Source organism: Aquarana catesbeiana, linkage group LG03, assembly GCF_042186555.1.
Source record: "Aquarana catesbeiana isolate 2022-GZ linkage group LG03, ASM4218655v1, whole genome shotgun sequence".
Classification (NCBI taxonomy): Eukaryota; Metazoa; Chordata; class Amphibia; order Anura; family Ranidae; genus Aquarana; species Aquarana catesbeiana.
In genome coordinates this window covers 58,688,352-58,705,369 of record NC_133326.1, presented here as the reverse complement: position 1 = coordinate 58,705,369, position 17,018 = coordinate 58,688,352, and the positions used below count along the sequence as shown (strand labels likewise).

Below are 17,018 nucleotides of genomic sequence, written 5' to 3'. Positions count from 1 at the left end.
TAAGCGAGGCTTGTTGGAGTGTACCGATTAAGAGCTATCAGATGCCTTTCTTAATATAATTCAAGATTACCATTTTATCAATATTATTTATGCTAGGCTTATTGGAGTGTACCGGTTCAATCAATATTTTAATATTTTTTACCATGGAGATACATGTGAATTAGTTTGGTTTTTATCCTTGCCTACAATATGAACTTACGTTACCATGTTATGCTATTATCATGTTCTCACTCTGTATGAAATAAACTCTATTTACTTTATATGTTTTTTTGCAGCGTGCTATTATGTAACATATGTGGTTCTTATCAATTATGTATTACCCACCAGACACACCCTGCCGTGTTATCTCCTTGGCTGCATGATTCATATAAAGTCCCACAACCTACCCCCCTTTCTACATTGGATAGTGGTAAACTAGGACTCTAGGGGATTCCCATGTTGGAATATGGTTGGTCATCAATGCATGCTTATTATGAAACAATATTTGACTCCCAATGTTCAATTCAATCTATATAGCTGCTTTATCATTTTATCTTCCTTTTCCTTTCTGTGTCTTACTTATTATTGCAATTTCAATAAAAACTGATTGAATGAAAAAAAATTTGATTAAAGAAAAAAAAAAAAAAAAAAACATTTGTTAATTTTAAGCCATGAACCCTTTCAGGATTTTTCACTTGCATATAACCATTGCTTACAGATGCCTGTTTTCCCTTAAATATATGTATGTGGGTTTTTTTAACTAGGTGAGATGCCACAGTTGGTGAAAGGAATGAAGCTTTTGAATCAAGCAGATCCCTGTGTTGAAGTTCTGATCCAGGAGACAGGAGAACATGTACTTATTACAGCGGGAGAGGTTCACTTGCAGCGCTGTCTGGATGACTTAAGGGAAAGGTTGGTAAAAACAATATATGTATTTTTCTGTAAACATATTGTAGTTGTCTTTGACCAGTCACTGATTTATGCCATTTAGTTAGCTGGAGTTTCTCATCCAAAAATCTTTCAGCATCCTTTGGCCCTTAAGTACATTTATTAATGACTATAAAATGATGTGCTGCTGGCGAGTGCTGCCTCTTCTCTGCCCTTGCATCCATCGTGAGCTCTTTTTGGCAGGCTACCTCTCATTACTTGTCACTGAATAGGATTGCTTCATTTATAGCTACATGCTCCGTGGACGATGGATTTTCCAATTAAAAAGCGATGTAGCCGTAATAAAACCCTGTATTTATCTATATGTGTATCTAATACTGCATTATCGATACAGATGGTTGTTCTTTAAGCCTTCCTTTCTGTTCTGTAATGATATTTATCTCACTCGATGCTGATTTTTTTCGGATTTGGCTTGTTATTCAAGCAGAATTCTATGAAGACTTAAAATGATGTCAAATCCATAAAATTTTCTTTAAATTGATCTTTAATTCTATTGAGCCCATAAATTCAGCTACACTGAGTCTCACATATGCTCTTCCTATTTCTAGTCAAATATCATTAAAAACAATTATCTACTTGAAATAATTTGTTCTGGGCTGTAAATTAGGCTATTATTACATTCAGATTTCAGTTGTGTGTTACAAATATTATTTTATCTATTTATTTTTCGAAATTATAGATAAAGAACTACATTCTAAACCTTAAGCTTGGGTATAATGAATGGCTCTTATACTACTTGATATAGGGCTTTACATTTTAGAGCTTTATGAAGGTCTCTTGACACAAAGATCGTGCTCACACATTGCTTCTGATATGCCTAAATCATATTTGAACCCAAAAACAAAAATGTGCATGTATATGTATATATATATATATATATATATATGTATGTGTGTGTGTGTGTGTGTGTATGTATACCCCGTATTTATCGGCGTATAACACGCACTTTTTCCCCCTGAAAATCACGACGATTCCTGCTGTCTCTGAGGGAAGGGGAGCCAGCACCGCTGAATTACATAGAGCCGCGATCTCCTGTGTACCCGGCTCCGTCACGCACAGCCACGCCTCCTGGGCACTGTTCTGTCTATCATATGAGCAGGGCCAGGAGGCGTGGCTGTGAGTGACGGAGCGCCGGGTACACAGGAGATCGCGGCTCTATGTAATTCAGCGTCACTCACTCCTCCTCTTTCCTCGGAGACAGCAGGGATAATCCAAAACTGTGTAATCCAACACTGGCGAGGCCGCAATGGTGGGAAAGGTGAGGCTGCAGATGGGCACTAAACATGCTGCATTGTTGGGCAATTTAATGGCTGCAGATGGGCACTGGACAGGCTGCATTGTTGGGCAATTTAATGGCTGCAGATAGGCACTGAGCAGAGTGCATTGTTGGGCAATTTAATGGCTGCAGAAGGGCACTGAGCAGGGTGCATTGTTGGGCAATTTAATGGCTGCAGAAGTGCACTGGACAGGCTGCATTGTTGGGCAATTTAATGGCTGCAGATAGGCACTGGACAGGCTGCATTGTTGGGCAATTTAATGGCTGCAGATAGGCACTGAGCAGAGTGCATTGTTGGGCAATTTAATGGCTGCAGAAGGGCACTGAGCAGGGTGCATTGTTGGGCAATTTAATGGCTGCAGAAGTGCACTGAGCAGGCTGCATTGTTGGGCAATTTAATGGCTGCAGATGGGCACTGAGCAGGGTGCATTGTTGGGCAATTTAGTGGCTGCAGATGGGCACTGGTGAGGCTGCATTGATAAGCTGTGACCCTAATTTTGCTTCAAAGTTCTTTATTTAAAATGTAAGTTTTTTTCCTGAAACTTCCCTCTTAAAATAAAGGTGCGTGTTATACACCTGTGCGTGTTATACACCTGTGCGTGTTATATGCCGATAAATACGGTATATCAGTACTTAAATGTGGTGACTGCATTCGTTTATTCAGGCTAGTTTATTCAGGCTATCCTTTTATTTTCACCTGGTAATCTTGCAAATAACACACTTCCTGTCCCTTTGTGGCCACACTCATTTTCAGCTGAATCTATGGAAGGAGCATGGTTTTCTCATGGACTTGTTTACTTGTTTTTACACAAAAATACAAAATGGGATGTCAAACCAAAATCAGATAAAGGAGTCTAACACAATGCCAATTGTTGATATAAAAAAGTCACAAAAACATCCAACACCATTCTCTGCTCACCAAGGTACAACAAAGGACAAAACTCGGAGGGACTTGTAGAAACCAGTAACTTCAAAGATCTAAATTAGAACCAGTATTAAACTCTGCTTATAGAGGAACATCCTGACAGCAGTAGCTGAGCAGCAATTGACCTCTTTTTATTAACAATTGGGGTTGTCTTAGACTCCTTTATCTGATTTTGGTCTGGCATTTCTTTGGGTATTTTTGTGTTTTGAGCAGCTGTTGGGTGCCTACCAGGGAAGACCTTGCTGTGAAGCAGCCATCTGGCTGAAGCTCTTTAGCTTATTTTGAGTTCCTTACTGCCCTGGAAATTCCCAGCGTCTCTTTGAGTATAATGTTTTGGCGTAGATTTTGTTTGTCTATGATATAGTGTATTGGTAAGACTAGTACAGTTTACACAAGAAATATGAAGCTTTTGCTTTCTTTTCAGCTCACAGCAAGAGATGAGGTGACTTCATTTCTGGCAAGATTAACCAGTGACTTCTGTACTTGCTGAAAATGTAATTAGCCTAAAGAAAAATAATGCAGTCACTACATCTAAGTACTGCTAAGCTGTAATATCTGAAATATATTGTTTTTGGCTTAGATATCCTTTAATGGATCATTTCATCCACATGTGAAGTAACAGTTTCCGTAGTCTGATCTGCTCCATTGTTTTCCCAGGACTTGCACAGCCAAAGCAACCAGCAGGTGTACACTGATGGACCATCTCTTTTCATAGATACATACAGTGGATATAAAAAGTCTACACACCCCTGTTAAAATGACAGGTTTCTGTGGTTTCTGTAAAAAAAAAAAATGAGACAAAGATAAAAAATTTCAGAACTTTGTCCATCTTTAATGTGACCTATAAACTGTACAATTCAGTTGAACAACAAACTGAAATCTTTGAGGCTTGGTTCAGACTGCAACTGGCTGCGGATCACATAGGAACGCTGTGCGTCCTCGTTCTCTGTTTCAGGGACGAATCAGAGGCGAATCTTTGCATAAATTCGGCCCTGAAACTGAGCCAAAGACGTACCGTTTCTGTGCAGTGCGCTCTGCAGCCGCCCCAGAGTAATGTGAACCGGCTCCATAGAGAGCCGGTCACATTCTCCTCCTATGCGAATTGGATGCGGGGAAACCCGCATCCAATTTGCATAGGTGTGAACCCAGCTTAGGTGGAGGGAAGTAAAAATAAAAAACTAAAATCATATGGTTGCTTAAGTGTGCACACCCTTAAACTAATACTTTGTTGAAGCACCTTTTGATTTTATTACAGCACTCAGTCTTTTTGGCTATGAGTCTATCAGCATGGCACATCTTGACTTGGCAATATTTGCCCACTCTTCTTTGCAAAACACTCCAAATCTGTCAGATTGCGAGGGCATCTCCTGTGCACAGCCCTCTTCAGATCACCCCACAGATTTTCAATGGGATTTGGGTCTGGGCTCTGGCTGGGCCATTCCAAAATGTTAATCTTCTTCTGGTAAAGCCATTCCTTTGTTGATTTGGATGTATGCTTTGGGTCTTTCTCATGCTGAAAGATGAAGTTCCTCTTCATGTTCAGCTTTCTAGCAGAAGCCTGAAGGGTTTGTGCCAATATTGACTGGTATTTGGAACTATTCATAATTCCCTCTACCTTGACTAAGGCCCCTGTTCTAGCTGAAGAAAAACAGCCCCAAAGCATGATGCTGCCACCACCATGCTTCACAGTGGGTATGGCGTTCTTTTGGTGATGTGCAGTGTTGTTTTTGCACCAAACATATCTTTTGGATGGCCAAAAAGTTCAACTCTTAAATCATCAGACCATAACACATTTTCCCACATGTTTTTGGGAGACTTCAGATTCGTGTTTTTGCAAAATGTATCCAGGCTTGGATGTTTTTCTTTGTAAGAAAGGGCTTCTGTCTTGCCACTCTACCCCATAGCCCAGACAAATGAAGAATACGGGAGATTGTTGTCACCTGTACCACACAGCCAGTACTTGTCAGATATTCTTGCAGCTCCTTTAATGTTGATGTAGGCCTCTTGGCAGCCTCCCTGACCAGTTTTCATGTCGTCTTTTCATCAATACTGGAGGGACGTTCGGTTCTTGGTAATGTCACTGTTGTGCCATATTTTCTCCACTTGATGATGATTGTCTTCACTGTGTTTAATGGTATATCTAATAGCTTGGAAATTCTTTTCTACCCTTCTCCTGATTGATACCTTTTAACAATGAGATCCCTCTGATGCTTTGGAAGCTCTCTGTGAACCATAGCTTTTGCTGTAGGATGCGACAAAGAGAATGTCAGGAAAGACCTACTAGAACAGCTGAACTTTATTTGGGGTTAATCAAAGGCACTTAAATGATGGTAGGTGTGTACCGACTCCTATTTAACATGAGTTTGAATGTGATTGCTTAATCCTGAACACAGCTACATCCCCAGTTTTAACAGGGTGTGCAAACTTATATACTTGAAAAGATTTCAGTTTGTCTTTCAATTGAGTTGTACAGTTTATAGGTCACATTAAAGGTGGAAAAAGTTCTGAAATGATTTATCTTTGTCTAGTTTTTTTATATCACAGAAACCTGGCATTTTAACAGGGATGTGTACATTTTTTATCTCCACTGTAGAACTGCAGACATCTAGTGTGGTTTAGCTTTTATTTAAAGGGTGGTTTATTTTTCATTATTATTACAGCCTTTTCTTGGTGAAGTTTATTTCCATAACTTTATTTAAAAAGTTTCAGTTGCCAAGACTTGTATTCCAACAATTTTCATATTCTATAAAGACTCTAAAGACAATACATGACAGAACATACAGAACTTATGACTGTAATAATACGAGAGACACTGGCATTTATGATCAGCATCCAGGAGCTGACAGTAGAGCACAAGACTGATCTAGTACAAGATCATTGTGGTGCCATGTGTTATATACATTTGCCATATATCTGAACTGGTAGTGCATTTATTAGCACATAAACTATAAATTAGACTGACTTAATTCTAATAATGTGCAAAAAGCAAGACAAGGACAGATGTATATTACCGTATTGTAGTTGGATCACAGTTAGGAAAGCTGTTGAGTGTGAGTAATTATTGTCCCTTGTGACAGAACAGCCGGCATCCAGCTCCCTATTCCAAGTACCAGATCACCATATGTCTCCCTAAAACTTGTTATAATGGGCATGGAATGACTTAGGATGAATGGAAGTCATCAGTTAAACATTAACCAAATGACTTGTATATTTTTTAGTCTAATGCAGACTTAGTAGAACTATGGTTTTCAGCTGTTGGGGAACTACATATTCCATCTTGGTGGGTCTTTGAAGCAGTTTTTCCTGCAGTTCTTCTTTAGTAATATACTACTATTTTAATTATAGAGCAGGCTGTGGCTAATCCTTGTCCTTTAATATATTGCCAAATTGCATCTCCCATGAGCTTAGCAAGCCATTAAATCCGATAAGTGTGTGTGTGTGTGTGTGTGTGTGTGTAAGGAAATTATAAATATTGAAGATATTTAAGAATGCGTAACATTTCTTTACACATGTTATTTTATTGTCTCATCTGTGAACACTGTGTTGGATTCTGGTAGACATCTTTTGGCCTATAATAATTAACACCATAGCACACTAGGCTATACTTGCCTTCATAGCATATGCAAACACAGATAATACTTGTACATACATATACACTGATCAGCCATAACGTTATAACCACCCACCATAACATTATGATCACCCAACTGATATTGGGTTGGTCTCCTTTTTGCCACTAAACAGCCCTGACCCATCGAGGCATGTAATCGAAAGTAAAATCTATGGGAATGGCAGGACCCCAGATTTCCCAGCAGAACATTGCCCAAAGCATCACACTGCCTCCACTGGCTTGCCTTCTTCCCATACTACATCCTGGTGCCATCTCTTCCCCAGGTAAGCAACGCCCATACACCCGACCATCCACAGGATGTAAAAAAAAAATGTGATTAATCAGACCAGGCCACCTTCTTCCATTGTATGGTCCAGTTCTGACGCTCACATGCCCATTGTAGGCACTTTTGGCTGTGAACACGGGTTAGCAGGGGCACCCTGACCGGTTCGTGGCTACGTAGACCCATACACAACAAACTGTGATGGGCTGTGTGTTCTGAAACCTTTCTATCAGAAACCAACACAAACTTTTTCAGCAATCTGAGCTATAGTTGCTCTTCTATTGGATTGAGCTACACTGACCAATCATTGCTCCCTACGTGCAATAATGAGCCTTGGCTGACCATGATCCTTTTACCGGTTTGCCAGTTTTCCTACCTTGGACCACTTTTGGTAGGACCTGACCATTGCAGACAACTTTAACATTAGGGACAACTTGTCCACTTGCTGCCTAATATATCCCATCCATTTTCAGGTGCCATTGTAACGAGATATCAATGGTCATAATGTTATGAATGATCGGGGTGTGTGTGTATATGTGTGTGTGTGTATATATATTTATATATATATATATATATATATATATATATATATATATATTCTCTACTCTGTACATATATTCTGTACTCTATGTACATATTTGTGAATGCTTTCACATAAAATAACTATATTTTTGTCTACTGGTCCTTCAACAGCTGTCAATCTGATGGGATGACTCTACTTCTATGACACCGTCCCAAACATCTTAATATAACAGCGCTACAAAGATTATATCCTGACATCTGTACTTACTAAAAGTACTTACAAAATGTTTGTGTTGCTGTGATGCTAAATATATGCATGCCTGGGGAAATTTAGTATGCTTTTCCATATGTATTTGCTTATTTCAGTCAAACACAAATGAGCGTGTGCAGGCACTTTAATAACATGGCTTCCCCCAGCATTTAGCTAATTGTAGGCCTCAGGATCAGAGGGCGAGGAATGGTGTATACATATATGCAGCCATACCCTGATGATGTAATGGCTTTGTAGCAGGCACATTTTCAGGATTAATAATAAGGCACTTGTATGCACTGGAGACATTTTGCTGCACCATGCTAGGAAGGAAATTTGTTCTTTACCACCTTCCCCACAGGTGTCCGTTCTCTTCTACAGCCTGACTTCTATACTTAGACATTGTGTTACGTCCTGTTAATGTTTTTCCTGCATGGGTTTTTTGTTTCCCTTTTTATTTTCCCATACACTGAAAGCACATTAACAGTTCACTTGGTAACTAACAGCCAAATTGTGCTTCTCTTTTCAGGGATGCGCCTTTTGCCAGGTGCATTCTTTTGCTTGCTTAAATGCTGCTGTTCCTCTCAAAGACATAAAATAGTCAAGGTCCCCTCCTTTGAGGGAGCTCTGCCAGCAGCAGGTTCTTAAATCCTGGAAAACTTTTCTTACTACTTTTTTTTTTCTACAGTCACATAAATGAATACCGATTTCTGATTGTTTAAATGAGTTGATGGATCTTTTTTGGGGTTGCCATTCCATGATGTGAGGAGAGCTAACGTCTCCACGATGTCCAGATCCAGGTTGCTCACCAGCCACTTTAAGATAGGGTGCAACATTGCTCTCTTTTATGAGTATATCCTAAAGCGTACAAAATAAAATTATGACTACACTTTACCTATTAAATATATAATACACAGCAAAAACGAATATATCTCAAAATAAAAAAAAGTGCAATGTGCCAAATTCGATAAAATATAAATTCACATGATTCATAAAATGCCCAGTGTCCATACATTAATAAAAAAAAGTGGCCTGTGTACTCAAATGCATATATTGAATAAAGTGTCTCATGCATTCAAATTCAAATGAGGAGCTCCAGTTTTCCCCCCCAAAATTAAAGGTCAGCAGCTACAAATACTGTAGCTGCTGACTTTTAATATAAGGACACTTACCTGTCCAGGGATCCAGCGATGTTGGCACCCGAGCCGATTCTTCAATCGGCTTCAGGTGCAGGTGCTGAGCATCTTAAGTAAGGGAAACCAGCAGTGAAGCCTTCCGAGTCACCCTGCCCTTTCTAAATGGTCCCGCAGTCTTCTGGGACCTGTGTGTGTCCCAGAAGGCTGCGGGGGGGAAGGAGGAAGGGCCAGACATCGCTGCAGCAATCGTATCCATCCAGAAGTAAGAGTGGGTAACACCTCCCCCCCCCAGTGCCAAATGTGGCAGTGAAGAGGGGGAGGGTGCAAACAAGTGGAGCTTTTGGGTGAAGCTCTGCTTTAATAAAGTGTCCCCTGCAAGAGACATTTCCACTGCAAAGTTCATGTGCAAAACAAAATTCATTTAGCAAAGTGCCAGTGATTCAAGCAGTGTACTCTTCTCCACTTTTCACTGTCCACACAGTGTCTACCTCCACCTTCCGCACTAAGTACTCACCATAATTGTACTTTGTGAAGAGCACCATACCTTTACCTCCTTGAATTACGTATTTATTATTCCCTGTGAGTAGGCACTGCTGTGTCACACATTTCACAGAGTCTTCCTTCTGAACTATAGGTGCTGAGAGGAGGAGTTTCAAGAGGTGGAGTCAGTATAGGAATCACTTTTTGCAGGCAGCAAGGTACCATGGGATATGTAGTCCTTGGAAATTGAAAGTAAACAACAGAGGAGAAGCTGAAAAGCATGCAGGATATTCAGTAAGTTGTGAAAAGAAATGGCCAGCAGATAGGCAAAAATGTCAACATGAAAGGGAGATTTTTTTTTTGAGTAAGCGTATATTGGATTGTCAATAATAGAGATTGTATTAGTATTACAATTATGTTGTTATAGTATTTATGTGTATACTGTGCCCATAGAGCTCCTCTAAAGCAGGTGGTAAGTGCAGATCTAGAACTTAGCTCCCTAAGCTCTTACATAGTTACATAGTTGGTAAGGTTGAAAAAAGTCCATCAAGTCCAGCCTGTGTTTGTGCACTTTTATATCAATATTACATTGTAAATCCCTGTATGTTGTGGTCGTTTAGGTGTCTAATAGCTTTTTGAAATTATCTATGCTCCCTGCTGAAACCACTGCTAGTGGAAGAGAATTCCACATTCTTACCGTAAAGAATCCTTTACGCAGTTTCCAGTTAAATCGCTTTTCCTCTAGTTATAGTGAATGGCGGCAAGTCTTTTTAAATGCCCTTTCGCAGAAAAGTTTTATCCCTATTGTGGGGTCACCAGTACGGTATTTGTACATTGAAATCATATCCCCTCTCAAGCGTCTCTTCTCCAGAGAGAATAAGTTCAGTGCATGTAATCTTTCCTCATAACTAAGATTCTCCAGTCCCTTTATTAGCTTTGTTGCCCTTCTCTGTACTCGCTCCATTTCCAGCACATCCTTCCTGAGGACTGGAGCCCAGAACTGGATGACATACTCCAGGTGCGGCCAGACCAGAGTCTTGTAGAGTAGGAGCATTATTGTTTTATCTCTGGAGTTAATCCCATTTTTAATGCATGCCAATTTTCTATTGGCTTTACTTGCAGCAGCCGGCATTGCATGCCGTTGCTGAGCCTATCATCTACTAGGACCCCCTGGTCCTTTTCCATCCTAGATTCCCCCAGAGGTTCTCCCCCTAGTGAGTAGATTGCATTCATGTTTTTGCCACCTATATGCATTATTTTAAATTTTTCTACATTAAACCTCATTTGCCATGTAGTTGTCCACCCCATTCATTTGTTCAGATCTTCTTGCAAGGTTTCCACATCCTGCGAAGAAGCTATTGCCCTGCTTAGCTTAGTATCATCCCCAAATTCTGAGATTGAGCTGTTTATCCCATCCTCCAGATCATTTATGAATAAATTAAATAGGATTGGTCCCTGGATAGAACCCTGAGGGACCCCACTTTCCACATTGGACCATTCCGAGTACTCTCCATTTATCACTACCCTCTGAACTCGCCCTTGTAGCCACCCTTTGGTCCATGCCAACAGACCTTAGCTTGTATAGTAAACGTTTGTGGGGAACTGTGTCAAATATCTTTGCAAAATCCAGATACACTACGTCTACCAGCCTTCCTTCATCTTCATGGTAGCTCACCTCCTCATAGAAGGTTAATAGATTTGTTTGGCAAGAAAGATTTTTCAAGAATCCATGCTGATTACTGCTAATGATACCATTTTCATTACTAAAATCTTGTGTATAGTCCCTTATCATCCCTTCCAAGAGCTTGCGTACTTTTGTTGTTAGGCTAACTGGTCTGTAGTTCCTAGGGATATATCTTGGTCCTTTTTTAAAGATCGTGCTACATTGGCTTTTCTCTAATCAGCTGGTACCATACCAGTCAGTAGACTGTTCATAAAATTAGGAACAACGGTCTGGCAATTATTTGACAGAGCTCCTTAAGGTCCCTCGGGTGCAAGCCTTTTGGTTCCGGTGACTTATTTATGTTACGTTTTTCAAGTCTGTTTCTGATTGTATCCTCTGTTAACCATTGGGGTGCTTCCTGTGACATGTCATGAGAATAAACATTGCTGTTTTGGTTACTGAAGCCTCCCGTTTCCCTTGTGAAGCCTGAGGAGAAAAATACATTCAAAACCTTCGTCATCTCACCATCCTTTGTAACCAGAATCCCTTCATCATCCTTTATTGGGCCAATATGATCCGTAATCCCTCTTTTACTATTTATGTACTTAAAGAATTTCTTGGGATTTTTCTTATGCCCCGTACACACGGTCGGACATTGATCCGACATTCCGACAACAAAATCCTAGGATTTTTTCCGACGGATGTTGGCTCAAACTTGTCTTGCATACACACGGTCACACAAAGTTGTCAGAAAAATCGATCATTCTGAACGCGGTGACGTAAAACACGTACGTCGGGACTATAAACGGGGCAGTAGCCAATAGCTTTCATCTCTTTATTTATTCTGAGCATGCGTGGCACTTTGTGCGTCGGATTTACACACGATCAGAATTTCCGACAACAAATTTTGTTGTCGGAAAATTTTATAGCCTGCTCTCAAACTTTGTGTGTCGGAAAATCCAATGGAAAATGTGTGATGGAGCCCACACACGGTTGGAATTTCCGACAACAAGGTCCTATCACACATTTTCCATCGGAAAATCCGACTGTGTGTACAGGGCATTACTCTTCTCCGCTATGTGCTTTTTGTGTTCTATCTTAGCCGCCCTGATTAGACCCTTACATTTCTTATTGCATTCTTTATACAGTTGGAATGCTGATGATGATCCCTCAGCCTTGTATTTTTTGAGGGCCTTCTCCTTTCCTTTTATATGAATTTTTATGTTGGCGTTAAGCCACCCAGGACTTTTATTAGCTATTTTAAATGTATTACCCTTTGGGATGCACTGGATAATACCCTTATTTAATATGCTACTAAAGCACACCCATTTTTCCTCCGTGTTCCTAGGATTTTATCCCATTTAGTATCTTCTAGCAAGAGCATAGTTTCTGGAAGTTGGCTCTTTTGAAATTTAGTGTCCTTGTATGTGCCTTATGTTTCCTATTTGTGTGATTTATGCTGAAACTAATTGACCTGTGATCGCTAAGTTTCCCCGCATTTCTACATCCGTGATCAAGTCTGTATTGTTAATAATCAGTAGGTCTAGTAACGCTTTGTTTATTGTTGGTGCATTTACCATCTGACCCATGAAATCGTCCTGTAAGACATTTAGGAGATGGCGAGCCTTAGATGAATGCGCAGGTCCTTTTGCCCAGTCTATGTCTGGATAATTAAAATCCACCATTATAATGACACTTCCCATCCTTTCCGCCATTCCAAACTGTCCGTCTCCCCCTCCCCTCTCAGGTTAGGGGGCCTATAGCATGCTCCTAGTAATACTCTCTCCTTTTTTCCCTCTATTGTAACTCTACCCATAAGGATTCCACCTCTTCCCTTGCTTGATTAGTGATGTCATCCCTCACATTCACCTGTATATTATTTTTGATATACAGCTTTACCCCTCTCCCTTTTTTTTACCCTTCCTGTCCCTGCGATATAGGAAATACACTTGAATGGTTGCCAGCCTAACATGAGAGCTATTGAACCAGGTCTCTGAAATTCCCACAAAATCTTATTTCTCCTCATACAGTAGCAGCTCTAGTTCTCCCATCTTGTTCGCCAGACTCTTGGCATTAGTGAACATGCCTTGTAGTTTTCCTTATTGGGTGTTCTGAGGTTTCAAATAGGACTTGTTACTATACTTACCATGGGTTTAGGTGTTTTAGCCAACCTACCAATAATGCCCCCAATACTACCTACTAAAATACTTTCCACGCTGGCTATCTCTATGTCTGGACCCTCCCCCCCCATCGCCTAGTTTAAAAGCCCCTCTAACTTTTCGGCCATCTTCACTCCCAGCAGATCTGCACCCTCCTCATTTAGGTGCAGTCCATCCCTTCTATAGAGCTGGTGACCGACTGAAAAGTCAGCCCAGTTCTCCAGGAACCGAAACCCCCCATTTCTACACCATGTTCCTCAGTCACTGGTTTACTGCTCTAATCTCCCACTTCCTTTCTGGTGTGGCTCGAGGTACCGGTAGTATTTCTGAAAATACTACCTTGGAGGTCCTATTCCTCAATTTAGCTCCTAAATCCCTAAAATCGTTTATTAGGACACTAGGACACTCTTTCTTCCTCTGACTTTGTCATTGGTGCCAACATGCACCATGACAGCTGGGTCTTCCCCAGCCCCCCCCCCCAGTAATCTGTCCACCAGATCCGCGATGTGCCAAACCTGAGCGCCCGGAAGACAAAATACAGTTCAGCGCTTCAGGTCTTTGTGACAGATTGCCCTCTCTGTCCTTCTGAGAATTGAGTCCCTACCAATAAAATCTTCCTTTCATTCCCTTTGGCTTCCCCTCCACTCTCACTGGAGTAGTTCTTCCCCTGGCAGCTAGGGGCGTCACTCTGCTTCAGCAGTGCTTGTCCCCTGACTGGTTTCACCAATGTCACGCAACGGGGCTTACTTATTGGGATGTTCCAGCTCAGGATCGGCCTCCCTGACTCTTTCAACTATACTTTTCCTGACTGTCACCCATCTCCTCTTCTCTGGTGCCTCTTTCTCTCCACCCGCCTCTGTGCTGGCACCTGCTGGGTATGTGTGACAGTTGCTTCCCTAGATTCAGAACCTGGGCTTCCAGGGAAACAACTTGCTTACATTTTGCACAGCAGAATGCGCCCTTGATCGGATGATCAAAGAACACGTACATGCCGCAAGATGTACACGAGTCACATCTCCAACCCCGCCGGTCGTCGCACCTACTAATTTAATGGGGATTGGGAATTATGCTCTGTCCAATTAACTAACAACTAGCTTCCTGACACTAATACTCAACAATACAATACACAGGTACTCACAGCACCGTGCACTTGGGCACTCACAGCACTCTACACAGATCCCGATATTTCAAATCCCACAATTGGAAAAGAAAAAAACAACTCTCCATGTATACCCAGCCTATGTTCATTCATTGTCTATATTGGTCTTAGGGATCATTGTCATTGGGACAGAAAATAATGGGGAATTCATCAAAATGATATATTTGTCCCCAGGACAAGAGTTGGGGAAAAATCTTTTAATATGTACAGCTGTTATTTTGACAACTGTCTAAGAGGGGTTCATGCCTCTCATTTACGAGATTGTTTCTAAATCCAGCCATAGATAGAGTGATTTTCTTTCCTGCAACCATGGCTTTAAAAACACTGATAGAACTAAAAAATACCTACCGATCTTGCAAAAATACAGTTGGCTCCTTTTTCCTTGTTGCAGCTGACAACACAGTGCATTTGCCGCTCTGAAATCCCTAGTAGCATTATCAGCCCTGCCTGCTAGACTACAGAACTTCATCTATCCTCTCTCTGACCCTCTTCACATGCATACATTTATTTATTTCCCAGCAAAATGTTGCTGCTGCCTTAAAGCCGAGTTCCACCCATTTAAAAGTCAGCAGCTACAAAAAGTGTAGCTGCTGACTTTTTATAATCAGACACTCACCTGTCCCACGGTCCAGCGATGTGGGCTCATGAAGCCCTGACATTCTAACTGTGTGGCGTCACAGCTGGACACGCACTGCGCATGCACGAGCCATGCTGCGCGCTGTGAGTGTCCCAGAAGATTGCAGGGAGGGAGGGGGAGAGGTTAACTTCCTTCCGGCACCACGGAGCCCGGGGAGGAAGTGGGAGCTGGGTGCCCATAAAAACTGGGTATCCCCCCCCAAAAAAAATGACATGACAAATGTGGCATGTCAGGGGGTCACATCACTTAAAGCAGAAGTTGCATTTTTGGGTGGAACTCCACTTTAAGTCCCAAGAGCCTGCAATTACACTGGGTTTAGGGAAGGGGCTCATGGGAGATGTTGTCTTGTGGGTATGCCTATGACCGCAGCTGACCGATCAGCTCCTGAAAGAATTTCAGAAACCCGTGGATGATATCACAGGGAGTAAGAAAAGCAGTTTCTCACTACATGAATGAGGTAAAAGAAAAAATGGAATTTGAAACATAGAGGGGGGAAGGAGGTTTGGGGGTACATTTTGGGTCATACCTATACAGATTCCTTATGTATAGTTTATTAAAAGGATGCACTCACCTAAATTATGCTTATTAGGCTTGCTACCAGATTTGGATACAGACAAATATCTTGCTGTCTTCTTGAGAGAAACATTATATATGGCTAGAAAAATGGCAGCAAGGACCTGGGTGCAAGCATTACCCCCAACTCTTTAAACCTGGATATGAGAGGTCAATGTCACACTGCACTGCCATACAAAAAGATAATACATTATCTCACAAGAGTGAGTACACCCCTCACATTTTTGTAAATATTTTATTATATCTTTTCATGTGACAACACTGAAGAAATTACACTTTGCTACAATGTAAAGTAGTGAGTGTACAGCTTGTATAATAGTGTAAATTTGCTGTCCCCTCAAAATAACTCAACACACTAAACCGATGGCAGCAAAAGTGGGTACACCCCTAAGTGAAAATGTCCAAATTGGGCCAAGTTAGCCGTTTTCCCTCCTCGGTGTCATGTGACTCATTAGTGCTGCAAGGTCTCAGGTGTGAATGGGGAGCAGGTGTGTTAAATTTGGTGTTATCGCTCTCACTCTCTCATACTGGTCACTGGAAGTCCAGCATGGCACCTCATGGCAATGAACTCTCTGAAGATCTGAAAAAAGAATTGTTCTACATGAAGATGGCCTAGGCTATAGGAAGATTGCCAAGACCCTGAAACTGAGCTGCAGCACGGTGGCCAAGAACATACAGCAGTTTAACAATACAGGTTCCACTCAGAACAGTCCTCGCCATGATCGACCAAAGAAGTTGAGTGCACATGCTCAGCGTCCTATCCAGAGGTTGTCTTTGGGAAATAGACATACGAGTGCTGCCAGCATTGCTGCAGAGGTTGAAGGGGTGAGGGGTCAGCCTGTCAGTGCTCAGACCAAGCGCCGCACACTACATCAAATTGGTCTGCATGGCTGTCGTCCCAGAAGGAAGCCTCTTTTAAAGATGATGCACAAGAAAGCCCTGAAGACAAGCAGACTAAGGACATGGATTACTGGAACCATGTTCTGTGGTCTAATGAGACCAAGATAAACTTATTTGGTTCAGATGGTGTCAAGCGTGTGTGGCGGCAACCAAGTGAGCAGTACAAAGAAAAGTGTGTCTTGCCTACAATCAAACATGTTGGTGGGAGTGTCATGGTCTGGAGCTGCATGAGTGCTGCCGGCACTGGGGAGCTACAGTTCATTGAGGGAACCATTAATGCCAACATGTACTGTGACATACTGAAGCAGAGCATGATCCCCTCCCTTTCGAGACTGGGCCGCAGGGCAGTATTCCAACATGATAACGACCCCAAACACACCTCCAAGACGACCAAGCATGTCTCCAGACCTAAACCCTATTGAGCATCTGTGGGTCATCCTCAAATGGAAGGTGGAGGAGTGCAAGGACTCTAACATCCATCAGCGCGGTTATGTCATCATGGAGGAGTGAGAGAGGAC

At 41.6% G+C, this 17,018-nt stretch overlaps 1 protein-coding gene across 1 annotated transcript in view; it reads left to right on the top strand.

Moving 5' to 3' along the window:
- EFL1 (elongation factor like GTPase 1) overlaps nt 1–17,018 on the top strand; it is a 556,540-nt gene that overhangs the window by 456,092 nt on the left and 83,430 nt on the right. Inside the window, exon 17 of the mRNA XM_073618573.1 lies at nt 744–891. Within this exon, the coding sequence (XP_073474674.1) occupies nt 744–891 (148 nt within the window). The remainder of the gene's footprint in view (nt 1–743; nt 892–17,018) is intronic.